A 27,156-nucleotide genomic window follows, 5' to 3' on the forward strand; every position below is an offset into this window, starting at 1 on the left:
GAACATCTCACCAACACCACAAGTGCTTCAATTTGTGCTCTTTCCTTCACATATTTCATAGGAGCACAGCTGAGGTGGGCAGACTTTTGCATTGCTATAGTCTTGCTTCTTTATTAGCATAATATACTATAAGAAGACACTCAATAATTGACTTACAAACTCAATCATCCTTCCTATTATTTAACTCTTAGTACATCTTTGTCAAATTCACTCCTCTCTTTGCAGGTCTTTAAAATGCGCTTGCAGTGTTTTTTGATACGCTATGGGCTGTACAAGACATTATAGAGGTATTTTCTTTTGTAAGAGATCCATGAATAAGAGAACTCCATAAAATATGTTAATCTTCATCTTAAATTTCTTTGTTCGCTTTTATTGCCAGGAATAGATGTAATCTGACTTCTTATCTCTCTCTATTTCCCTCCCTTTTTCTCTTTCCCTCTTTCTCTTCCTTCTAAAAGGTTTTTTGTTGGGAGTTTCCCAATATTTTCCAGTTATGTGTACTTTTGCAAGATCTTTCTGCTTGTTTTGTTCTCCTCCTTTATGACAATCAGAACTTCTTATAATATTTTTTTCTTGTAAAATGCAGAGTTAAGGCATTTGAAATACTCTTCTAGTAAGTAAGAAACTAAACAAAGGTAACAGGAAGTAGTGTCCAGTGTAAACCTTGTAAATGTGTAATACCTGTTGGAAAGGAAAAAAAAATTGCATTTGGTGTTAAAGTTTTCAGAGAAAAAGAGCATTTCTCAGAATAATCATGACTTACAGAGCATGCAATGGTTCTTTGCCCCAGACACTGATAAGTACATGGATAAAATAACCTACCCTGAATTTACTTTCTTTTCTGGGTCAGTAAACATAATGTCATTTACTGTGGGTGATTTGTGGTGCATTTTTCCCTCAGAAAAGAGCCAAATGTTAGACTTCGTGCTACTGTTCTGGTTGTGTTTATATCCATCTATTCTGGGAAAGCACGAATACTTATGCTGCAGTTCTCTGCTAGAGAATACAGTGTCTGGGCCGGACTCATGCAGACAAGTGCCAGGAAATTCAGTTTTAAGGATTTTTGCACAAACTGTTTAGAGGCAGAAGAACCAGGCAGACTCGGCATGAAAGCCTGGTTAAAAGATCACGTAACTGAAAAGTTTGTTTTAGTGGCTACTGGAAAGTATGTGCTGCTACTTTAAGTTTGTAATAGAAATAATATTTGGGTTGTTGTCTCGGTGACAGAGTGTTAACCTTTGGTGTGTAGGTACAAACTGTGCTTGGCAAGGAATGCCTCATGCACTAGGTAGTTTTCTAATTTGTTTCTAGTCAGCAGTGCTAGGTCTTTTTGCCACCCATTTTTTTTACTGAAGAAGAGCATGCAAACTGGGATGAGAGTTTTATCTCCTGATATGCATTCATTCTCAGCATTTCTCTTTAGTTCTTTGATCTAAATTTTGTTCTAGTGATTCTGGTAAGACCACATGAGTATTTCAAAATCCTTATAACTTAATTTAGCTATAGTTACTGTGATTAAGGATGTAGTCAAATGCTACATGCCTCACAAAAATGTTTTTTTCTCCTTAATCCACATAAATCTCGAAATAATTCTCTTCAATTTCACCGTAGCTCAACATTTTCCATTGCTTCTGCCAATAGTCTTTGTACTTTATCTACACAACCTTGCTAGGGACAGATGAGAATGTGCACATATCAGACAGAAATTGCAAGTTTAGAAGAATACAAGCTAAATATTGTTATTAATATAAAATATGATTTTAACAGTAATTAATGTTTTTAAATTCTATGAATTACCATTTGGTTGTGCAGTATCGTTTGCACTAAAAGTGAAACAAATCGTGAATGCCAGTTTACTCTAGGTGGAGGATGTAAATCACTATCAGTTCACCATGTGATGAGAGAAGGTCACCGTAACTCTATTTTCTTTTTACCATTTGTGGATTTGAACACGTCTTTGACTAGTAGGATTTCCTTTTATAGAATCTGTGGAAAATGTAATAAGATAGCTTTAAAGTTATTATTTATAATTTGATCTTATGCTTGTGGTTGTGACGCTTTTATTCAAAAGCATTTGGCTCATGCTGTTGCACAGAAGATCATACATCTTCAGATTAAAACATGCTACCTGAGTTGCATACGAACTCAAACTCTTGAGCATCTGATTTTTGCCTTAAGTAGAAGTTGAGAGAGCCTGACGGTAGCCATGCTGGATCAAATCAAAACTGCAGTTAGTCTAGCATGTCTCTAGCAGTAAAGGTAAGTAGATGCATAGAAAGGGAAAAAAAAGACCTCGACAAGCATGAGTAATATTACCCTTGTGTATTCTTACAGCTTCTGAATGTTTCCAGCTGAGGGGATTTCCTTAGCCAGATGTGTTTTCTGTGTGGTTTGTAACCTACCGTAGCTTTCCCTTTCATGGACTCCCCTGGTTACCCCTTAAATCTACCTATATAGAATCCAAGATATCCTTCATCCACACCTGCCACAGAGCTGTAGTTGAGTTGGAAGTGGAGTGCAAGGTGGAGAGCCACCTCCTCTCTGGCTCCTACTGGCTCCTTTGGCTGGATTTCTCTTTTTTTTTTTTTTTTTTTTTTTTCAGCAGGGTGAGGGATGGGGCATGATCCAATTTGACCTCACTCAATCATGAGGTCTTGGGCGTAGTAACAAACAGCCAGTGGTTAAATGTCATCATAGAGTGGAAACATATCTTTGAAGACCTCTAAGAAGACATTCTATCCTTCTTATTTGAGGATAATGTGAGTAGGCTTCTGAAGGCCTTTAAGAGGCAAGGTGAAATTTGGCATCTACTTTGATCTTCTTTGATTAAATAAGAAATTATTATTTTAGCAGAATATTTCATTAGAACTGTTTAATTGTTAAAGAGGTAACTTGGGAGTCTAAATGAAGCCTTGAATTCCACCACAGCATCAAAAATAACAGCAACCCGAAGTTTCACAGAATGGCTTGAAACTAACCTTAACTCTGCATTTTTGAAAGGCAAATTCTATCAGTTTAGTTATGCTTTGATGTCAGAGAGTACCTGAGGAAAAGCACGTGTACGGGCAGAGCAGAACTTTCTTAATTGAAAACTTTAAGGTCTAAGGAAGATAATAAATGCAGGAATTAGTTTCCAACAAATTATTTCTCTCAGCCTATTCTTATTGCTTGCCATGAATCTTTTCTGAGGAATGAAAGTGACCTCTGTTTCAGTTTGTTCACTTCTCTCTTTCCTGGATCTGACTGAAGGAAGAGAAACTGAAATAACACAAAAGTTTTTTGTTGTTGCTCAGTTTTTATTTATTTATTTATTTTGCTGTCCAGTGAAACAGGAAATACCTACTCACTGATAAATAGTCCTTTGTCATAATTTTACAGCATTGCACAGGAAAAGAAAATGTTAAGAAAGATAGATTAGCACCAACTATTTGGGAGCTTAATCATAGTAATGAACTCACTATGTGAATATAGTCACCTCGGTGATGAATAAGACAGGCTATTTTAGTATCTGGATGTTATTTAGATGTTTCGAGATTCAGTGAGTATTACAGCTTTACATATTTTTATGTAGCTGTTGAATGTCAGCAAATGATCATGAAATGCTTCTCTGAAATGAAAGTTTTGTTTACCTATGTTTATGACAAGTTGAAGTCATTCTAAAAATACAGCTGCTTTTAAGACTCTTGAGGTTTGAGGATGCCCAGCTCTGCAGCAGGGAAGGCAATGTTTGACTTTGACTTCAACAGCACAAGGGTAGAAGGATAATTGCAGGGAAAAATAGACTGAATAATTGCTAAATAACCCTATTACCCTGTTTTTTATATGTGTGTATATATATACATCGATGTAGGCTTTTTAATGAGTTTCACAATGGGATACAATTATTGCTTCAAGCTCAGATTTTTCACCATCCATTTTGTCTTTCTAAACTTTGCTGTGTAGTCATATTTTGCAGTATTTTCATTGTCATTGAATATTAGTGTACAGGAAATCAATCTGAAGAGGAAAATGCTCTTATGGCTGATCTTATTGTAGTCCAACACTATTTGAGAGTGCCTTTCCCCAAGTAGGTAGATTGTGGATTTCTGTAAATAGCCACATATGGGTACTTTTGAGATAATATCTGCTTATATGAAATATTTCTTGTGCTGTCTTCCAAATATGAAAGATTTACAGGCACACTAAAATAGAATTAATACTTAAATTAACTGTTTTTTTCCTCTGATATAGATTAAAATTAAGTATGCCTGAAGATTTTTCTTGCTCTTTTGCTCAGTTCAAGTCAGTTAATTCCCAAATTCAACAGATTTGAGAACTACCTTGAATGGGAGCAGAACTATTTTTTTGTTTGTTAATTATTCACATTAGAAATGCATGTGAAGAAAAGTGGGTAAAGATACTAAAATATCATTTTACTTACTAATGTTAATGTTGTTTACTAACTATTATTGTAAGTGTATTTTAGAAATGAGTAACATAATGTTACATTATGTAATACAATGTTTAGATTTGGGGTACAGAAGTCCAGAGGCTTATGTTTTTGAATAGGTTCAAAGCTATCTATGCATATGTAAAAAAAAAAATAAATAAATTTAAAAAAAAAACACCTTGACCTCATTACCAGCTATTTACCAGGTAAATAAAATGAATGAATACAAAATAAATGAATACGTCATGTGTGAATTAGCTCAGAGTACAATTTATTGCCCGAGTTATTAATGAGGAAAAGGTCCTCATTCTTATTTTACATCTCACCGAAATCCGAGCAATTCTTCCTTTATACTATTACAGGCAGTCTTAATTTCAGAGCTGAAACAAAATTGTTGAGTGAGATCTGAAATGAAGTTTTCACAAACAGTATTCAGATTGCATTTTTTTTAAAGAAGAAAGTTTTAAATATTACACGAGCAGTTTAGAAAACTAAACTATTTGTCTCCGAAATGCCATTTTCTACAGCTGCCTTGTACAATCAGTAAGCATAATGCGACCTTGCTTTCTTAAAGATCTTGACTTTTATGTATATTATTATTAAATTATTATTTTAATACATATTATATATACTCTATATATACATTATATGTATGCATATCCTTTTTTTTTTTAAAGCTCTCTTTCACCTCATCGGGTCTTCCAATGTTGATGTGAAAAATGCAATGACCTTCAGTGGGCCTGTGGAAGACATGTTTGGGTATACAGTTCAACAATATGAAAATGAGGAAGGAAAATGGTAAGTCATTTTTAAGTGTAAGCTCCAAATTATTGGAATTTGTGCAACTCAGATGCTGTACAATTATTTATACGCTATTATTGTAGTATTATAATAGTATTTATGTATTATTCCTGTAACTCAGGGTTGGATTCTGTTAGTCTTGGTCTTTCTTAAACTGATTGACAGTCCCAGAGAAACCTGGGGAGCTGAAAGGTGGCTGAAGGAGCTGAAATTGGAGAGCTGAAAGATGTGTCTTCATTCATTTCCTCAAAGACAAAACTAAGTACTCAAACCAGAAAAATCATCACTTTGCTAGAGAGGAAAGGAGGAAAGTTTTATGCTGTGCCTGTGTCCACACTTTTTTTTTTTTTTCAATTTACTGAATAAAATTATCTTTTCCTGTGTTAATGTATGACCAGTGAAATTGCTTCCACTTTACTTATGTGTATTATTTTTTTTTCTAATGGTTTCTCTCAGTGGTTATCTACACCTATATGTATATATACACACACACATATATATATATATATGTATATATTTTAACTGTTAGGAATATTTTTGTGTCAGTATATTTAGCGATACAGTACTCTGTCCTCCCTTTTGTCTGGCTAATAATGCATTTTACTTGTTACTAGAACCTGCAGCTTTCTTAACATCCCTTTTCCTTGTGGCTGTTCTCCTAAATTAGATGTTGCATTTTGACGTGCTCACTAATACCACTACTTCTCAGTCTCTCAATAAGCAGCTGCAGAGGATTTTTGCTCCTATGAACAACCAGACAAACCTTCATGGGTCATTGACAGGCTTGTAGGGCAGAGTAAAGGAGCGGCTGATAAAACAGTTGGGGAATCCTGAGACATCACTTTACGCAGATTTCTCTGTTTTTGCAAGAGCTGCTGCAGTAATCTCACATTCTTAGTAACCCTCCAGGCAGCCTGTGACTAAGAGACTTGGCTACAGGTGGGTCTATGGTGCAAGGCCTGAGCAGATCCCCTTGGCAAGTGCCAGGCCTGTTGGCCTCCGGCAGTCTGTCTGTTATCATGACCCAACCCTTGCTATTTGCCCCAGAGACTGTCCTATAAAATGAAAGTGCTGTCTGCTTTTGAAAATAGTTGTTCCTGGTTGAATGACTTGCAGGATCTCTAAATATAGATCTGCATTGGGATTGTGAATGGGTGATAATGATCATATTTGTGCTAAGTTAGACCTTCAGGAAATTTCATCAATTCTAGGAGCTAGGAGTTTGCAATGTAAACTATATGGTTGTAAAGCAGACTAAACCTTTCAAAAGCAAAAGATAATACAAGCCAGAAATGGCTACTCCACCAATACTTGAAAGAAGACAATATTCCAAACTAACATGCTAGACCTAAGTGTCTGTGACATTAAATTCTAGAGTTGCTGTTAAATTTTCAAGCTTCCAAATTTCTTTCACCATAGTAATGCATAGAACAAGAAATCTCCTCACTGAAAAGTTAAAGATTCAAAGCTTTGTGATACTTCCTCAGGTGTTAAAACACCACCTAGATATCACAAAGCTAGAATTCTGTAGATCTCTCTTGTTTCTCAAGTCCCCTAAAATATCCCCAGTGCAAACAGACAAAATAATCTTTCAAATCCCTTCTGCCTGTTCACAGCGATTGCTCTTTCTTTTTGAGAACAGAGCAGCCGGCGCCACAGTCCTGCTGAGCACTGATCTCTGCTGGGATGTCTTTCATATTCAGCTTCTCCCTAGTTAAGTGAAAGTCAAGGATGCTTAAAAGAGTGTGATACCCGCTTCTAAATTTTAGTGTAAAAACATATGTTGCAGCATGTCACTTGAAAAATATCAGACAGATCCATACCCAGAGCATTTTCTTTTCCTTTAGAAGTTACTAATTTAAAATATCCCGAGGAACCACAATGAGCCCTTCCAGTATGTTTGTTTAGAGGCTGAATTAGGTACTGAGTTTAAGTTCTCCTTCTCTCCGCATAGGCTATACTTTACACATATTTACCTATTATTTCATTAAAATATCTTCTGTCAGGACTTTTAAATGTATGATTAAAGGTAGAAATTATTCACTCAGTAACTCCTCACAATCCAGTGAGTGTCTAGGAGCAAATCCTATTGAAATATTATTCTTAATAGTTGTATTTGTGTGTTTCCAATGTATGCTGTGAATTCTAACTTAGCTTGAGCTCTTTACACATTAAATGAAGTCAATTATTATTTGCTGAGAGATATTTCCTGGGATATTTAGTGTAGCTAATGAAGATTTGCAAACAAAACAGTCTGCATCTCTAAACAACAGAATTTTCTGCTGAAAAATTTTCCTTGATTTAGAGATGAGAAGAGCAATTTCTGATCATATGAAATTTTGAAAATAGAAATCAACACTCTATGCAGGATAAAAAAGCCTTGAAATTATTACTTTTACTAATTGTAATAATATTATTTTATCATTAGAGATAGAGGGAAAATGTATCTTATACTGCTGGCTTACATTATTTGAGACAAAATTTTGGGGGGGTTATTTATTAGTATCGCCTTTTCACATTTGGTCTTTCCCTAGCATTAAAAACACATTATTTTCTAAAATACATTAACAATAGAGGAGATATTATATAAAGCAGGTATTCCTTTACTGCTTGTAGTGCTTTTCATCCGCCAATGCACCTTTTATTTTCCGGTGGTGTTTTTTTTTAAGTTATTTTATTGTATAATTTGATATATAAGCAGGCTTCCTTTCAGTGTCCTTTCTTACAGAGAAAATAAAAAGGCTTCTTTTCCATGCATCTGAACTAACATAGTAGGTGCTTTTCTTGCTATATCCTACACTCTCCAGAGAGCTTGCAGTAGCTGTGCTCTCTGCAAATTATATTTGGTATCTCATGTGCCTTTTGAAAATAAAGAAGGTTCAAATAATATATTTCATTTGCAGGGTACTTATTGGTTCTCCATTAGTTGGCCAGCCTGAGAAAAGAACAGGAGATGTATACAAATGTCCTGTAGGAAAGAGCAGCCAGTCACCCTGCATAAAACTGAACTTACCAGGTATGGAAGAAATTAAAAGTTTTGTCATCTAGAGGAATAATACATGTCGAGTCTGTGATTCTTGGCTCCAAAGTTGTTTCTGTAGAAAAAATTTCTTTAGGACTCTGATACTAAATCTGAAGGAAGTTGTGTTTGTAAACATCAAAAAATATTGTAAAGCAACTCATTGCCCTTTGGGAAATATGCCGATAACTTCAGCAGAATGGTCAGAATGGACAGCTGGCTCTGTTGCCAAAACATTATTATGACTGGCATTAATTGACTGTGGTCAGCAGTCCTGGCAGAAAGACTGAGGAGTACAGTCTCATGGCTTACCCTTTCCAAGGCTTTTTGAAGCCATAGCCTCTGTAATGCCATCAGCAGGTTCTTGAGAATCCAGCTAGGCAGAAGAGGCAGGAGAACCCTAGTAAGGTTCAGGATTCATCAATCCTGAGGTTCATGTTAAGAGATACTGGCTGCAGACAAGAAGAGACTTCCTACAAACCTGAAACCTTTCACTAAAAATATATCTCATTTATTTTTTAGTTCTTCTTTTTCTTTGAAAAACTAATGTCAGCAATGAAATAAAAATTTATAAATAAAAATAAATAAATAAAAGTTAAAAATCATATATATCAGTACAGGATGTGGGTTTTTTGTTAGTTTGTTTTCTTTTTCCTAATGAAGAAAACTTTGTGAACAGTAATTTCTTGCTTTCATTGTGCTGTTATTTTTACTTTTTTCTTTTTTCTTTTTTTGCGGTTCAAGAAAACTATTTGAGACGGTGACCCAGACAAATTTTCTGGGATAAAAGCCAGTCTTGAGTTTTTTTCTTGTTCTTTGCAATTGAAGGGGGAGGAGGAAGGGTGCTAAAATATTTGATGGAACCAATGTGAGTCTGTGCTTTATTTTAGAAGCTGGAAGCTCTATGTTCGCGGATATATACTTTAACATTTTGTTTTCACGTTCTCAAATACTTAACATTTTAATCTATTTATAGCTGCTACTTCAGTTCCTAACGTCATGGAAGTAAAAGAAAACATGACTCTTGGAACAACCTTAGTGACTAACCCGAAAGGAGGCTTTCTGGTAAGAAAAGAGTTATTGCCAGCTTTAAAATAAATCTGTATTTTCCCCAGGTACCATACCAAACATTTCATCCTTTTTCATCTTTTAAAGGCATGTGGACCACTTTATGCTTATAAGTGTGGGCGTTTGCATTACACAACTGGAGTTTGCTCTAATGTCAGCTCCACTTTTGAAACTGTCGAGGCCATTGCTCCATCTGTGCAAGGTATGCATGCCGCAGGAATTCTTCTGTGTCTGAAAATGCCAAGTGCCAAGTAAGACAGATGTATACACACAGGCATACCAAAAAGCATGAACCACTTTCCTTAGCTACCAGCATTACCAAGTTAAGTAAATGTTTTCATTGTCAGTATATAACCTAAATTCTTGCTAATTTTGGAATTTATCTCAGTATAAACAATCATTAGAGAGCTATGCAATATCCAAACATAATTGCTAAAAATAGTTGCTTATGTTTTTCATTTATGGCCAAAAGATTCCTTTCAAATAATGACGGTATGCTGTCAAGACCTAATACCCAATCTAGTAATACAGATAAAATCTTAACAACCTGATCCACTGGAAAATCAAGCAGGAAGAGTGCAAAATTGAAGGAAACGGGGGTTAACTGATAAGTGTTCCAATTATGTGATTGTGTAATCACGTTCTTAAATTTCTGCTTGTAAAAAGGCGCTTTGCTGCTAAAGGGAATGACAAACCATGTAAAATATTATGCAAATTTCTTGAATTACAGTTTGCGTGAAATAAGATGTTTCAGCCCCACTAGTGAAGAGCATGTTTCTTTTACTGATCACAACAGAAAGTGGAAATGTCAGGGAGTATGTATTTGATCTTTGTTTGTGTCAATTTTTACATGTCAATTTGTGTTGCAGAATGTAAGACCCAGTTGGATATTGTCATAGTGCTTGATGGTTCCAACAGTATTTATCCTTGGGAGAGTGTCACAGCCTTCCTAAACAGCCTCCTGAAAAACATGGATATAGGTCCCCAGCAAACACAGGTAAAATGGTGCATATTTTATTCATGTTATCTTGCAGAAATCTTGCAGAAAATAATAAGATCTATAGGAAATCGGATGACAGCAACATCTGTGGTTAATAGAGCTTGTGGCAGTGGGGTACTAAAACAAAATATCTAGAATTTCAACCAAGTCCCTCTCCAAGTAACTTTATCAAAGAGGTTTTCTCTCTCTCCAGCTGTTCAGGCTATTTGGAGAAACTGAATTTCTAATCTATAGTCAAAAGTTAAGTAAGGCAATTTGAACATTGTCTTTTCCCATTTCCTTCCTTTCCACAACTACTTCTTACCTCCTGTTCATAGGAGAAAAGGTCTCTGCTACTACCCTGACACACACGGGCATGGTTCAAATTCTCTTGGGTTGCAAGATCTGTGACACTGTGCTCAAAATTTTGTATCATGGAGTCATGAGTGTATCAGCTTTAAACATTTGAAATCATAATTAATGAGTGAGGTGACTGTAAAGCAGCATGTCTTTTTTATTAATGGCAGAAGTTCATTTATATAATAAACGGAGCAGGCCAAATTCCCAGCTGCTATAAATCAGCAGTTTCATCAGAAGTAATGGAGCTACAACCAATTATCCCTGCTGAGGATCTGACTTATGTTTCACAGTCTACTGAGCAGAGTATGAAAATAGCAATGTGAACAGAACTGAAGGAAAGAGGTAACAGATGTCAATACATTTTAACACAGAAAATCCTATTAACAGTATAGGAAGAAACTAGGCTTCCTTTTCCTTCTTCCCTTTCCTCCCTCCCAGTATTTGTGATTTTCTCAGGATATATGTGATGTTTCACATGCTACAGGCCACCACTTAGTGTAGTTTTGACTTCAGGTTTACTCCAAATTTCCAGGTCATGTCTAAATCTCCTTAGACTGCCTCCCCAAAGGAGAACACGAGTGGATGTTAAGGATGGCTCAATCCAGAGAGAGTGTCTCCTTCGTTTTCAAAGTTAAGAGATTTGGGAATTACTACCCAGCTCTCCCATTGGCAGTACTCCACACTAGCCTGATAAAATTACCTGCTTTCTTATAGGCTTTCAAATTTACAGTTGTGTCCTGTTATTCTAAACATACTATTCTTCCGTATATTGTGAGGAAGAGGGAAAGCACTTTATCAAATTTACCAGAAAAGAAAGAAAAAATTGTCTTGGTTCCATAAAGCTGGTGATTGCTCAAACATGTGGCATCTTGGGAAAATATTTGAAACGAACTTCCCAGCCCAGGGCAATGGCTGCCTGGAAATCATCACAGCCTTGTGCTCAAAGAGCTTCTTGTGAGTTGTGCATAGAGCAGTCAGTTCTCCTCCACCTTCACCCTTCTTGCTCACCCTGCAATTCTCACATTTTTACATTGCCACACCTCTCTTATTTTTATTTCTGGAATCCAGTCTTGTCTGTGCAGCTCACATACCAAAGAGTCACTTGATGATCTGCACTGCAACATCTAAAAATATACACCTACAGAATCTCTCTTTCTGTGATTTGGGAAAAGTATCCCTTTTCTCAAACATATGCTTATTCGCTCACTCAAGCACATGCCAATCTTTACCAACTGATTGCTAAAGAAGAGAAACTCTTGAGATATAGATAAGAATGGTGAAGAGAAGAGAATGATTGAAAAAGGCAAAAGCTAGATGGAATTTTCTTGGGACTTCTCACCTTTCCCCCTCCCCAGCCTCCTACACTGTGGCCTTTCTCCTTACCATGTTTGAGAATCCTGCCATAGCCAAAAGCAGTGAGGAAAAGTTTATACTGCCTCCTCCATCCACACCATCTGTTTTCTCACAAATTATAGTTAGAGACTACTGAGTGGGGAGACAAGAAAAGACACAGATGGAGCGGGCTTGTCTCTCCCCTCCCTTCTGGCAATGCTGAGACAGAAATAAAGGAATAGTTGTTTACTTTCTGCCTGCTTGAATTGATTCTTACTATGGGTATTTTTGAGCATGTTGGAATTAAGTGGACTTCCACTGACTTCAGATTGTGTTTTTGCAAGGGAAAGGAATGATGCGATTACAGGATAGCTTTTGGCAGCTTGGGTGTGACTTGTTCAAAGTAATATTTTGATTAGAGGCTTGGGAATTTTTTTTTCTCCATTCTTATTTACCCGTTCCACGAGCAAAGGCTAAGTTAGAAGAGAATGCCTCAATGTCCCAGATTTAGAAAAGGTGAAACTGAAAATCAGAAGATTGAGATACAGAAGTTTTTTACTTTTTCATATTTTTTCAGTACTTTCCTCCCTTCTTCATGAGCTATTGCTTGTTAAGATACTTTTCCATTAATAGGGATAAGAGAAGTAAAGGAAAAGTGAAGATAGACAAGTGGAAAGAAAAGGAGAAGAAATGGAGCAAATGGAGGAAAATGTAGCAAAAAAAGAGGGAGCAAAATACTGCTCATTGCCTTATTCCACGTTTTAATCCAACTGCAGTGCAAGATCACTTTTACTTTTCTCACTGTCTTTTAATTTCTGTAGAAACAATTATGAAGAAACCTTATAATATGAAGGTGTATTTTTAGCCCCTGTGTATAGGATATGTAAATATATAGCAACTTTCTGGGGTAGAAGACTATCAAAAGAGAAAGCAGAATACTTTATTTTTAATTCCAGCTTTAGAGCTGTATTGGAATGGCATTCAGAAATTTTCGTACAAATTTTATTGTTGTATTAATATGGAACAATAGCTGACACAGGCAGCTACAGATTTTTGGCCTCTATCTTAGTATATCTCAGAAGGGACTTTATCAACGGAATAATAAATTTTGTCCCTTACATTATACAGCTTAAATCTTATGATAACTTTCACCTTCAAAAGAATGGTGCTGCATAAAAGAGTTACTAAAAAGATACAGGATGAAGAAAGGTTTTTAGAAAGGTTAAAAGGTAATTTTTGTCTAAGTTCCTGGGACCATCATAGACCAAACAACGTAATTCAATTACCTCAACTTTGCTTTGTTTAAGGAATTTTTAGCAAGATCTCCATATAACTTATATATTGTCTTTTAGTATTTTACAAGGGTTCCCTGATTTTCTTTTACCTTCACTATGATTTCAGTGGTCTACAGACAAAAAGATTTCTCATTCTCCTCAACTTCTCCACTGGGAGTATTTAGTGACATTGCTTGATACTAAATGGTTTCCTTTTTTTTTTTTTTTTTATCTTTGAATGAATGGAATTGTTTCATAATTTAATAATTTCATAATAATAAGGCAGAATATACTTTCCAAATAAGGGATTGTTCACTGATAGAAAGAACTAATAGAAGAATAATTGACCTCAAAAATGTCTTTTTTTTCTCAAGGAGAACACTCCTTCACTTGCCTGTTCTCTCCTACAACACTTCTTTCACAGGAACTTGAGACAGTTAAAAATGATTCCCTTGTGTAATACAAAATCCATGAAATGCTAGGGAAGGGAACATAAACTCAGGAATTAAAAAAAAGATGTTCATTAGATTGAGGCTAGTAATGCTGGGAAAAACATTAGGTTTCTGGACAGACTTATGTCCTTCCGTGTAATACTATTGCAATTTCTAGATTTAAGTTAAACCAAGTCACTCCAGATAAGCAATGCTTGTACTTATCAGATGTAGTGTCATGCCAAAGTGCATGAACAAACTTGCTGTCCCATAAGGGCACAATGTGTCACTTAGAGCTATTTGTTATACTAAAAGTCTGCAACGGCTGAAGTCCAATAGCCCTTTGCTGTTGATAATACAATATATAATATTAATCATTATATATATATATGAATATTATATTCTTATAGTATATTTGAATATAATAGAATATAGTCAAATATTAGCTATTAGAATATAATTCTAATTTTAAAACGTGGACTTCATTCTGTCATCTTTCAGCAGACTGGGACATACAACCTAGTCACATTTTGCCATTTCCAGGGAGTCTTACGCTATCCCTTCTGAGGATTGACTATTTTTTGATGCCCTGAAATATGCAGAACATGATAATCTCTGCTTTCAGACTTAGTCCTAGTAAAGAGTCCCCAGAACAATTGTATCCCATGAGATAGCCACAGCCCCCCACCCCCTTCCTTCCTGATTTACAAGCTCTGCAGCACACTGCGTTTCCAGATTCAGATGTTCTTCCTACTCACTTCCTGAGAAGGAAATGCTCAAAATGCTTACTTGCTGGGATCATGGACAGTGTTTCCTTTCAAAAAGGAAATGATACGACTCAGTGTCTCAGCCTTTAAGCCTTCTTTTAGGAAAAAGATGAAATCTGTATGGGTTCCATGATTCGTGAAACTGGCAGTTACTTGCCGCTGCGGTCCTGGCAGCAGCTTAAAGTCAATCCTTGGTACCAGTAAATCCTCAAAGTTGAGGATTAGGAGTCTGTGATTCCACATATGGTTTGCAGGTGCAAACCATCATCTGACTGCTCTTGTGCATGTTCCTAGAATACATTAGGCACTCTTCTTGTAGAGCAAACACAATGAAAGCCTGTTATTTACCATCAACTAATGGAGATATTTTTAAATGGTCAACCATATCTTGTTCAGATCTATTTATTCATTTATTTAGTGAAAGGGATAACCATGGGTTTGCAAGCTGCTACTTCATGAGGTGGAAGAGAAGAGAGAGAGAGAAATCTCTGGCATGGACTTAATCTAGAGAACATAAATGATTGCAGCAAGTTTCCTTGGAGTGCTTCTTGCACTTTGGATATATGCCACAAAATAGGTGCCTTGGAGGCAAAGGGTTGAAAATTTCATCTTTCAATACAGACAGAATCACTCCTGGGAGCAATGACACTGCGTGTGCCCTAGCCTTTTGTGTAAACCGAGCAAGAGCTGCAGGCTGTGCAGAATCAATATGCTGCTCTCCACAGAAATGCAACAGCCTCTGGTCTTTCTCAGTTATGGGTGAAAAAGGGCATGTTTCCGAGAGAGCTAAAATATTTTAAAAGGTTGCAATGTGTCATAAATTTGGACTTACATATGTTCTTGTAGTTCTGATTATGTTTTTGAAATGATATAGAAATCAAGTGGATAGATTTTGCTACTACATAGTGCTGTAAGCATAACCATAATATCATGTAATTAGTTTTTAAAATAAACATGATAACGTTGTTAAGTATCAGATATTTATCCAACACTGTTGAGTATCCAATTTATCCAAAAACATTAGCTTTTACTACAAGTCACCCTTTTTGGTTTAAAAGCAAGCAATGAATGCCAACAAATATAGTGCACAAACTGAGAGGCTATGAAAGCAGCTCAAAAACACCTATAAAGCAACTGCCAAGCATGTAGTAAGCCACCTCTAAAATAAAATGACTGCATAAACATCACAGGTCTTATTGATCTGCAATACCTAAATGCTAGAGTGCTTTTAATAATAGATGAGTGAGACATAAATATGTCATGTAATACTGTATTATCCTAAATAACACCTATAAATTGTCAAGTATAACATAAAATTGAAATATGCTAATGGAACATTGTGTGGAATCTTCCCTGTAAAAGCTGTCAAGAACCTGCCAGAGCATTAAAAATAGACTAAGATGAATGAGAGAAATTAATTAACATTTAAGAATATTTCTTATCTTCCTTTCGGTTTACATTTCATAGCTGCCGTGGATTCCCTCAGGCTCTTTTGGTTTCGTTCCAATCCGCTGTGTTGTTCTTTCACACAAAGACTTGTCTTGCTGTGGTCGTCTTGAGTTTTTCTCTCATTACTCCATTCCAGGAGCCATCATTTTATTGAAGTGCTTGTTGGGCTTATTATCTTGCCTTTCCTCCTGCTGGGAAGAGGGTCACATTCTGTACTATCCTGTTGTCTTAATGAAGCCATAGGCATGCTGGTCTTCCTCTCACCCTGAGGGCCTAGATTTCTCATTGCAGTGCTTGTCTAGGTTTGGAATAAATATCCTGTTGGATGTAGGAGTACTGTATTTGGAAAGAATCAAGAGTGTGAGTGAGGCATGGCCTTGTATGATATATTGAAAGCTATTTTAAAAACTTGAGATTGATTGTTAGGGCCTTCGTCTTCCATGGCCTAGAGGAGAGCAGAGTTGCATGTCAGGTTACTGCAAGTCAGGAACAATAAAGAGTTAAGCCTGCTTCTTCCTTTGTTCCTATTTTTATTAAAAAGAATTTAAAGACTTCAAAAATGAGAATGAATTGTATTAGTCAATATAGCTTTATACATAGATACTAGTCAGCATAGCTTTATGTATGTATAGAAAGGCATTTTTCTCTCTGAAAGAGGTTGACAAGGCATAGATGTTTATTCTTAAAGGTGGATGATTTTTAAGATGAACTCTATGTTTCAGGTTGGAATTGTTCAGTATGGACAAACTGTAGTCCATGAATTTTTCCTTAATACATACTCAACAACAGAAGACGTGATGGCTGCAGCCACAAGAATAGTCCAGAGAGGAGGTACACAGACTATGACAGCCCTCGGAATAGATACAGCAAGGTAAGCTCATAAAATATTATGAAATCCTGAATAAAACAGAAACAAATATAAACAGTGGGGGACACTAGGCACCATTCAATATCATTCTGCACTCTCTGAAATCGGTAGTTTCTACCATTTGCTGAAATGGGCAGTGAAAATTTGCTGTTTGTTTTCCATTTCAAGAAATTTGCTTCCATAGTCATTTAAAATGTTCATAGTGTTTGTATTAACACACAAAAATATCTAAAAACGGACCAACTCACTGCCGTGCATGAATATAGCAATGCTCTGCATTGTTACACATTTCGTATCATTTCTTTTTTTTACTACTTTTCTCCTTTTAATTCCTGGTGTAACTTTATTGCAGAACAGAATACATCCTCCCTTTCCAAAAAAAAAAAAAAATATATATATATATATATTTGAAATACGTAGCACTTTTGATGAACTATTCTAATTATCTGACCCAAGTCTTATTGATATTACTGTTTAATCAAGTTCCAGCAGATTTAACAGCCATTTAATTTAGATACAAGTAGAGCCTTGCGGGAGGGTCTAGGCAAGTTCATGAAAGCCGAGACAACTGAGAATTGCTAAATGCATAGAAACCACATGTAGCTTAAAGTCTCTGAGCACCACAGACTATTGCAGACTTGAATATAGGGGAAGCATGGTTAAAAGCTTCCTCTGTTCTTGCACTCTTACTCCTCATCCACTTTTAGCCACTGTCAAAGATGGATCTTTGCTTTTATCACTGTGGGCAGTGTCAGACCAAAGAGTCCTGTGAACTTTTTCCAATTGGAAACCCAGCTCTTCTCCTTCTCTTCTAGATCCCTAAGGCAGCCTCACTTTTTATGGTATGTGCATAGGAAGAGTCTTGCTCTGGCTTGTGAGAACAGCCCCCCAAAAACATTAGTGCCAGTTTCCCCCATACACAACTGTAGAAATCCCCAGGTCAGCCCCATCTGCCTCCACTCACTTGCAACCTATTTCTGCCACATCCACAATGTCAAATTTTGCTTTGTAGATGTGGGGAGGTGCTAGCGAGTGAATAAATAATGTGACCACTTGAAGTGCTGCTATAGGGTGGAAATAGTTTTTCTTTCTTTGTGTATAGATTTTGGGAAAGGAAATTTGGCTGTTTTTTTTATAGTGCCAAAAGCTTATGTGGGTAGGAGAAGAATTCTTTGCCATCCAGTATTGTTTTATGCCATCAGTCATAAAATGTGTAAGTAATGAATGAATACTTATGAAACTCTTTGGGTACAAACTGTAATATATGTTTCAGTTTTTGTTGTTTGTATTTGTTCGTGAGTAATATTCATTTTCTTCCAGGCTTCCTGAATTTATATTAAATGTCCTAGTTTATGATTGAGTGTGCAAAAATGATGTGTGCACTAAATGCTGGCTTTGGCCTTATTCAAACCTTTTTATAGGAAAGAGGCTTTTACTGAGGCTCATGGGGCACGAAGAGGAGTACAAAAAGTAATGGTTATTGTGACTGACGGAGAATCGCATGATAACTACAGGTTAAAAGATGTGATTGATAGTTGCGAAGAGGAAAACATTCAGAGATTTGCTATTGCTGTAAGTGAAACGTAATGTGAAAAATATGAATCTTAAAAGTGTGTTTCATGTTGCAAATGTAATGCCTGCTAAAAAAAATTATTTCAGGAACCTTTATAGAAGTATAGTCATTTGAGAGGTAACATGAAGGGATAAAAAAGCTTAAAAAATTAATGATTTACTTTCTGATTTTACAGCACATAAAAAGCTATCTGTCTTTATGATGGTGACAGGTGTGTGTTTGTGTGCGCGTGTGTGTGTGTGTGAAGGAAAAGATAGATTGAGGGGCCTATAAGATCTATTATTATTTTTTTTTTTGCTAACTGCAAGAGTGAATGAGCATTTGCTAAAGACACATTACCCACTATGTTTAAAAAAAAAAAGTTTATTCACTTTCTATGTGCTGTTCTAAGTGCTCAGATTCTAAAGTGGTTTTCTTGTTATGCAAACATGATAGATCCTAACTCACATAGATATGGAGACATTAAGGACAGACTTTGCATGAACTCTATTGTTTCTATATTCTATTAAAGAATCATCTGTTTTGAGTTTCTTTGTTTCCTGGTTGTTTTTTTTACTATGTTGGATTTTTTCTCCATTCGTATCCCTCTATTTTGTAACAAGAAAACCTCTCTTACAATGTTCCCTGTTTCTGAATGCAAAGCAAGTGATTTTTAACTCCAAAAGCAAATTAAATAGTGTAAGTATCCTTTTTTTTCTTTTACCTTAAGCCTCAGGAAGTATTGTAACTAGTTGCTCAAGCAGTCTGTGACTACTAGCCACAAAGAGGTATTTTCGAACTGGACATTTTCAAAAAAAGATGTAAGCTTTAAATTAAAGGAAAAAAAAAAGTATAAAGCTAGAGCTGACTGCAGTAGCTCACAAATTTTCAGTGGCTTTCTTCATAAAGCTCGAGGTCAGTAAATAAAAGTTCCTTATTGAAACACAGTATTTTTTTGGTAATGAAATTGTTATCTAGACCTAAATATCTATTGCTCCAGTGTCCAGGAATGCTAGCACATGGAATTTTTGTCTCCTCTTGCAAAGCAAGTAAGTGTTTAGAGCATTTTTTTTCTGTAAAATTCAGTTAAGTATTCTTCAATCTGGGAATTAAAGTAAGTCGTTTTGTTCTGAGGCATGCTGAGTTTTTATGACAGCAGTGTAAAAGCTGGGAACTAAATTTGAAGTCTTTTAACCCCAATGGAGTCGTTAACACTGAAAGCAAGTGGTATCGTTATATATATTTATAGGGCTGTAGATTTCCATGCAACAAAGAAAAACTGTCCTATGCATAATTAGGCGTGTCATTAATTGTCCACATATGGCACTATGAGGAGAATTGGTGGCAGAAGCCACTGCAATTGTGTATTCTGTTCTTTGTTTTGCTTAATTTTGTTTTTCCCCAAACTAAGGCCTATGTGAACAAGTCATTAGAGTTTTACAAAGGAAGGGGGATAAAAGGAGAGCTGAGGTTAGCAGACATAGCAACCAGAACAACTGTATGGTGTAATGGTCGGTATTCTCAGAAAAAAAAAAAAAAAAAAAAAAAGAATTGAGACCTCCTATGGCTCTGTTTTCACTAAAAAAGAATGATTTGTAATATATTTAGACTAGAAATTTAAGGGAGTCTTTAATAGACAGATAAAGGTTAAGAACAATTTCCCAGGATTTCCTACAGCTTGCCTCAACCTTATCTTTAAAGTATAAAATATATCTTTGATTTTTTCTTTCTTTTTAGATTCTTGGCAGCTATAGCAGAGGAAATTTAAGTACAGAGAAATTCGTGGAGGAAATAAAATCAATTGCCAGTAAGCCTACTGAAAAGCATTTCTTCAATGTCTCAGATGAATTAGCTCTCGGAACTATTGTTGAAGCACTGGGAGAGAGAATATTTGCCCTGGAAGGTAGGACATTTCTTTACGTTTTACTTCACAGCATTACAGCTGGACCAAATACTAGACCACCTAATCTAGTATTCCTTTGTAAGGTGTTTTGTGCTGCATAAAATGTATTATACATATATTTTTTTCATGCTGATCATAAAGATATTTAACAATAGATATCAAAAAAGATAATGACATGAAATATGGTTAGATGAGTTAAAATAGTTGTAGGCTATAGCCTAGAAGGAGAATAAGGGTTGCTACAGTAAAAATCATCATTTTGCCCTTGTTAAATAGAAGGTTGTCCTCCCCTGTGTAAAAGAGCATTGCAATATCATATCCTAGATTTCACCATGATCATGTTCTTCTGCTTCTGCCTACCCTTCCAGTTCTCCTTTTGATTACAATAGACTTTGATATGCAGATATCATACACACAGTGTATAGAGTTAGCAGGATATGTTTTTACTTTTGAAATTTTCATGATATCCAGATTTTAATAGGGAAAAGTCACCATGTCATAATGTCTGCTTACATTCACCATCCAACTTGGGCAACATTGTCCAACTCTATTTCAAGCATGCTACTAGTAAAAGAAGACTAAATGTAGTGGTTATAAATTATTCTGGCTTTCTCTGAGAGGATAAGTGTCATACAAGGAAAACATCTGTTTGGACTTATTTTTTTCAACATCTCAATTTTCCAAATAGCTGGAAATGTACTGTTTATAGTTGGAATAAAGGATAATGTTGATTGAATGTCAAGAAATAATAAAGCAATAAAAGATTAATTTAAAGTATTTTAAACTTTAGTTATACTTCTTAGAAATATTTAGGTATTTTGATTGAAAATAAAGATTTTTTTTCCAGTGTATAAATTCTTTTACCATTCCTTTCATGAAGTATTTTGTTTCCTCACTTGTAAAACAAATTTATTTGAAGGGAATTTAATCTCTCTAAAGATCAAAGTTTAGTACACTTAAGCTCATTAAATACTTTAAAGTTCATTGAATAGAGGCTGTCTTAAGTACCTGTTTAAGGGGCAGAATAAACTTTCTGTGAGGAAAGTTGTTGATTGAAGCTTAGGGATATTTCAAATGTAAGGGGACAAAAAAATCAAAATTTCAGTTTGTGCTCTGTATTATTAGAAAAGTGAGAAGATTCATTGTCTTTTACTCATGTTAGTTATAACCATTCAATATACTGGATATATAATAAAAAGTTAATCAACTGCTTTACTAGTCCAAGACAACTAAGGATATGATTATAAAATCTGAAGAGATCGAACTTCTGGACATTGATGCACTATGTATCTTTTTATAGCATTAGCTGATTAATTTTGGCAACCATGACTTTCAGAATTTTGTACTTTCAGTTTGTAACACCTCTTCAAAGCATCGAAAAGTTCTGCAGTAGTCCTTGAATTCAGAGGTTTAATTTTCTGAAAAAATGCGGCAGCAAATGTATATTTTTTGAGTGTTATTATTTTTGTTTAGCATAAACTTTTTCTAAGCTATTAGAATATCTGTGGCTTGATATAGATGCCTATTTTTTAAATTTTATCTTAGATAGGCATGGTGGTATTACAAAAAATATATATTCAAATAAATAATAAAAAAAAGGAGATAGGTAATTTCATCACACTCCTTGGCTTTCCCTTCCTAGATTTCTATTAGGAGTTTAGAGTTTGCACTGAGGTTTCTATGCATGATGTCTATGGTACAAGACAAGAAATGATGCCCTGTACTGTTCCCATGGAATTCCCGGAAATGACGGCATGGAAAATCAGAATGCAATTGAAATATGGCATCTTAGCTTTATGTCAACACTTAGGAAGGCTGAGTTGTAGCCAGTGTTGCTCCAGCCAGGCTGGAGCTAAAAGATGACCATTAAATTAATTTCTGTTAATTCTTCAGCAATGATGTCCTGTCCCATCAAAAGTAGTTCTGGAAATATATTATTCTGGAGAAAAATAGAGCATTTCTGTCTCACCCAGCTTTCTTATGACAAACCCAGTCCATTGGATGTGTGCAATCTGGAAAAAAATGAATTAACTGTATAGCTGAGTTAAGTTCTATACATATCAGAAAGGTCATAGGAAACTTGATTCTTGGAATTGTGTATCTGAATGCCTTTAAGTTTTCAACCTGAATAGCTTCCCACTAATGTAATAGTACATAGATTTTTTTTTTTCCCCCTCCATGATTTCTTGTTTACTTTTTGGTTTTGGTCCTCAAAAAAATCAACGAAGGAAAGAAAAGAGAGTTTAAAAATCAAATCCAACAAAAACCTGTGCTCGACAGCCAGTGCATTTTTACACATAATCTTTTTCATATGCCTCTGTGTCTAATGGCATGGACTTCTGGTTTTAACGGCAGTTTTGTGTTTTATCCAGTGCGTAGGCTGGCACAAATGTTTTTTGACAAAATATCTTTTGTAGAATGCTTGGCAGTCTGAAACTCAATGGAAAGTTAGACTGGGGGCTGTTATCTAAGCAGCAGTCAGATCTGCACATACTAACAGTAGCAGCATTGTCCTCTGCCTGCACTTACAAGAGTCCCATCTCTCTCAGATCATTAAAGAACATCCTTTATTGAATGATTAATACTTCACTGAAAAATATGACTTATAAGCAGATACACAACTTAGGAATTTTATACTTTAAAAGGATTATATTTTTTTCAACTTTAGCAAAGCAGTTATTTCTTGTGAAATTTGATGGCCTCTGTTTGCCTGTCAAACTTCCTCTGTTTGAGAACATGCCTCCCTCTGATGGCTGGTCCTAAATCCCCACAATTGGCAAAAATACCATGTCCAAGTGAACAACCTATGTGGTTCAGTTGCCAAATTTCACACTTTTTTTTTTTTTTCTGGTAGTCTGACTAGTCTGAACTTCCCGCCCTCATGGCTTACTAGGCATCAGTTTCCTTTGCACTGTTGAAAGTTGCCTCAGTATTCAAGTGGCAACAAATTCTGTCTGGATAAGCCTCAGAATAGACTTCGTAGTTCCTCTCCACTTTCTGTTGTTTCCATATGTTTCCATCTGATTCTCTGAGGAATCTTCAGATTCCTCTCTGAAGGAGGAATCAATATGCATAACATAGTTAACTTCAGTTATTTACTGTGCCGAAATAGTCATTGGGTATTGCTTTTGAGTAGAGGAAAAGATAAAATTCTTTCATGAAGATATTTCCTGTGTACGTGAGGGCAAAAGGAAAATGGAGTCCCTTTAGAGCATATGACTACCTGAAAAAAATAATGTCAGTAGTGCTAAATCACTTGACTCCTTTTTTAAATTTAAAAACTTTTTAAGGTCTTTTAAGACTTTGTTTCTTTAAACAGGAAAGTTTCCATCTTTCTGAGATGGAGCTGCTCAGAAAATTCATCAGCTTTCTGAGAAGAATTGCAGTTTCCTAGCCCCTCTCTGAAGCTTATGAATCTTGGACAGCATAGATTTTCCTACCTTGTTTTTTACAGAGGTTCATACAGTCCAAACATCAAATGTTTCTTAATTTAAATTTTAGCAGCTGCCTAAAAAATTTTATTTACTTGAATACAAAGCCAATATTACATGGATGATGTTTTATTGTTCACTTAGCCTAAGTGGAAAATGACTTGACCATATTAATCAAACATTCCAAACATATTTACCATCAGCCTGAGGTCAAATCTGGTCAGCTTTGGTCCAGAAATATTTGTTGGACAAGTTGTAATACATGTCCTTAAAATGGAAATAGCTTCTTGTACTTAATGGTAGCATATAATAGACAATGCACTTTCTGTACTTATTGCAAAATTCCACATCAAGCTACTGTCTCCGAATATTTTGTTTAATTATGTTCTCCGTTACTGTCATAGCAATATTTTCATTACATTAGTTAGATTTTTTTTGAAGTGAAATTTATTTATTTTAAAATATATATTTCTGTTTAATAGCAACAACAGACCAGCAAGCAGCCTCATTTGAAATGGAAATGTCTCAGGCTGGTTTCAGTGCTCATTATTCTCAGGTAAGCAAGCTGTTTAAAGATTACAATTCTTTTTCAATGTACATTTTTATTGATAATGGCATGAATTAGGGATGAGTATTTTGGAATTCTTTGTACAATTCTGTTACTTGTTTGCTGTCAGAAGTTTTGAATTTTCCTATAATTCAGTTATTCTTTGTAAATTGTATGTAAAAAAAATAATTATTAACAATAGTTCATAGGAGAATAAATAACTTGTTCACATTAACTTTATGTTTGGTTAGCATTTTGTTATCAGTAAATTGTTCTATAAAATGTTAATAGCTATGTAGCTACTCTATATAAATATAACTATGTAGTTATTGTATTGAAATTTAAATAGAAGATATATTTAATGGATAGTTTATAAAATGAAAATGACTGTGACATTAGTAACAACATGTTCTTAGTTTCATTAATATACTAAATACCTCAGTTTTCAAGAGGTAAATAATTGTTAAACTAGGATGCATAAATCCTTGGGAATTTTTAATAGTAGAAATTCATACACTATGTATTTTTGTCTGTTTTTGGAAAACAGAAAGTATGATTACCAGTATTATTATCTGATCAGTGTACACAAATGAAATGGAAATTATAAATAGGATATTAAAAATATTAAAAAGTAGTGACAGTGGAAAAGAACATGATAGGACTAACTGAACTGAGCAAAACACTGGGCAATCCAAGGCAAACTGACTCACATTTAATATATTAATGAGCTAATGAAATTTGCTATTTCCTCTTTGTCTCCTGTTTTACATGAAATGTCAGACTGACATTATAGGAGTCATGTTTCACTGTGCTGTTTTCAAGGTTGGCTCATGCTTTTTTATTTGGGTTTGTTTTAAATCAAAAAGGGGGAGATATATCATGACTGAGAGGGATTATATGACAGTAGGAAAAGCAGGGCTAAATTTTGTACTTACATAGGAAGGCTTAACCAAACATGAGCATCATGACTAACACAATCTAGAGATGGGTCATGTAAAGAGCAGGATGTTTTGTTTTTCCCTATAAAAGGATTGGGTCATGATCGGAGCTGTTGGAGCATATGACTGGAATGGCACAGTGCTCATGCTGAAGGACAGTAGTATTTCAATGCCAACTAATAGCACTTTTCGTGACAGACGCTCAGAAAAAAATGAACCCCTTGCAGCCTATCTAGGTAAGAGAAATATATATCTTACTACGTTTCTCAAGAAATCTACAAGCCCTTTCCCAAGCTCATTAACAAAGATTCCCTTACAAAATAGAATCTTGCTTTCTAGGAGTCTGTGGAAATTTTTAGTGTATGGATGTATAATCTGCAATATTTTGCTATTTAGAAGAAAAAAAAAATCATTACTTCTGCAATTAAAGACTAGTACAAATATATACAGCCTTAAGCTTATGGAGACTGTCCTCAGTAGTGATGTCTAATTGTTCAAGGAGGCAGACTTCCCTAGTATTCTGCTCAAGACTGTGCTTTAATTGCTAGAAAGTGTTCATGCAGCATTCCATCTAAGTCGTCTCTGCTGAAAGTTAATTTCTTTCTCTTTCACTCAGTGGGCAAGAACAACAGATTACCACTCTTTAGGTGTGTTTTCTATATTTTTGGAGTCCTATTCTCAGTCTTAAGATATTAAAAAGTAGTGGTATTAAAGTAGTGATATATAAAGATATTAAAAGCAACTCAGCAGCCTTATCTCTTCTCTAGAGGGGGCCTTACAGCCTTCATGATTCTGTTTCCCCACATCAGTTTTGTTGCATATGCAGACTTTCTAAGTCATCCATCTTCCAAGTAGTTAGTGACAATATTAAATACAAGGGATTTGAAATACCCCCAGAAACATGCTTGGAAGACTTTATCTGTTTGTCATCAAGCTGGTGACAACTATTCTTTGAAAGAAGCTTTCAGCCTGCTGCTCATCATCTTCAGTATGTAAGAATAGCAAAGTGAGCAGTGTCAAAAACTCTGCTGAAGTTAGGACATATCAGCCTGTCAGCAGGTTTAATGAATCATTGGTGCTCATGACTCTGCAAGACTGTAGGCAAATACACATCCATCCCTTTTATTCAACTCTACTAACATTTTCTAGAATAAGGCTAAATGTCTAATTGTAGAATCAAGCCTTAAAGAAGCTTTGAATCACAGCAAGTTTTCCTGATGTGTTCTGTGCGTACTTCTCTTGAACTCCTTTATGTGTCCCAGGATATACTGTGAACTCAGCATTGACGCCTGGAGGTGTACTGTACATAGCAGGGCAACCTCGATACAATCACACTGGCCAAGTTATCATTATAAAATGGAAGGAAGAGAGGTGCAAGTCCTTCAAAGGTTAAATGGAGAACAAGTAAGTATGTATTTATATTTAAGAGAAATTTGGCATGAGAAGTGGAAGGAATGGTTTTCAATGAGAACTCTCTACCAGAAAAGCAAATGAAATTTTGTCGTAAGCAAGATCAGAAACAAAGGTTAGGTAGAGTCTGTGATCTAATATGTTTGTAAATGGCAAATTGACTTAGAGCAGTCCAGAGTTCTTTGGAAATTTTCTCTGCGAGGTAAACCTTCACTGGTATCTAAGTGGTTTTAGCCATTTTCGGGCTACTAACTTTGTCTATGCTTTGAATGGAAAAGGTATATCATGGGTGGGAAATGGGTATGATAAGCATGATTTTATTATGAATTCTTACTTTCCTGGTTAAAATTTAACATTGTTTTAAACAACTGTAAAACAGCTCTCTGAATAGGAAATCTTGCATGATGGTGCTGTCTCTGACTTATACCTTATATCCTCCTGCAGATTGGATCATATTTTGGGGGTGTCCTTACCACAATAGACATCAACAGGGACTCATTTACAGACCTTCTTCTTGTTGGAGCTCCTATGTATATGGGAACAGAAAAAGAGGAGCAAGGAAAAGTGTATGTGTATGCTCTGAACAAGGTAAGAATGA

At 35.4% G+C, this 27,156-nt stretch overlaps 1 protein-coding gene across 1 annotated transcript; it reads left to right on the forward strand.

Moving 5' to 3' along the window:
- Nucleotides 1-5,081: 5,081 nt before the first annotated feature.
- ITGA1 (integrin subunit alpha 1) lies at nucleotides 5,082-27,149 on the forward strand (the record flags this gene model as incomplete). The annotated part of the gene is given in 13 exon segments (XM_088538013.1): nucleotides 5,082-5,227; nucleotides 8,134-8,246; nucleotides 9,226-9,314; nucleotides 9,405-9,519; nucleotides 10,187-10,314; nucleotides 16,632-16,780; nucleotides 18,199-18,349; nucleotides 20,067-20,232; nucleotides 24,146-24,219; nucleotides 25,240-25,384; nucleotides 26,411-26,494; nucleotides 26,497-26,552; nucleotides 27,003-27,149. Coding segments are annotated over 13 exon segments (1,563 nt in total), but the record flags the coding sequence as incomplete, so codon positions are not given.
- Nucleotides 27,150-27,156: the final 7 nt, after the last annotated feature.

This window comes from Tinamus guttatus, unplaced genomic scaffold (genome assembly GCF_059628265.1).
Source record: "Tinamus guttatus ecotype Peru unplaced genomic scaffold, ASM5962826v1 Tinamus_guttatus_pri_ptg000917l, whole genome shotgun sequence".
NCBI lineage: Eukaryota > Metazoa > Chordata > Aves > Tinamiformes > Tinamidae > Tinamus > Tinamus guttatus.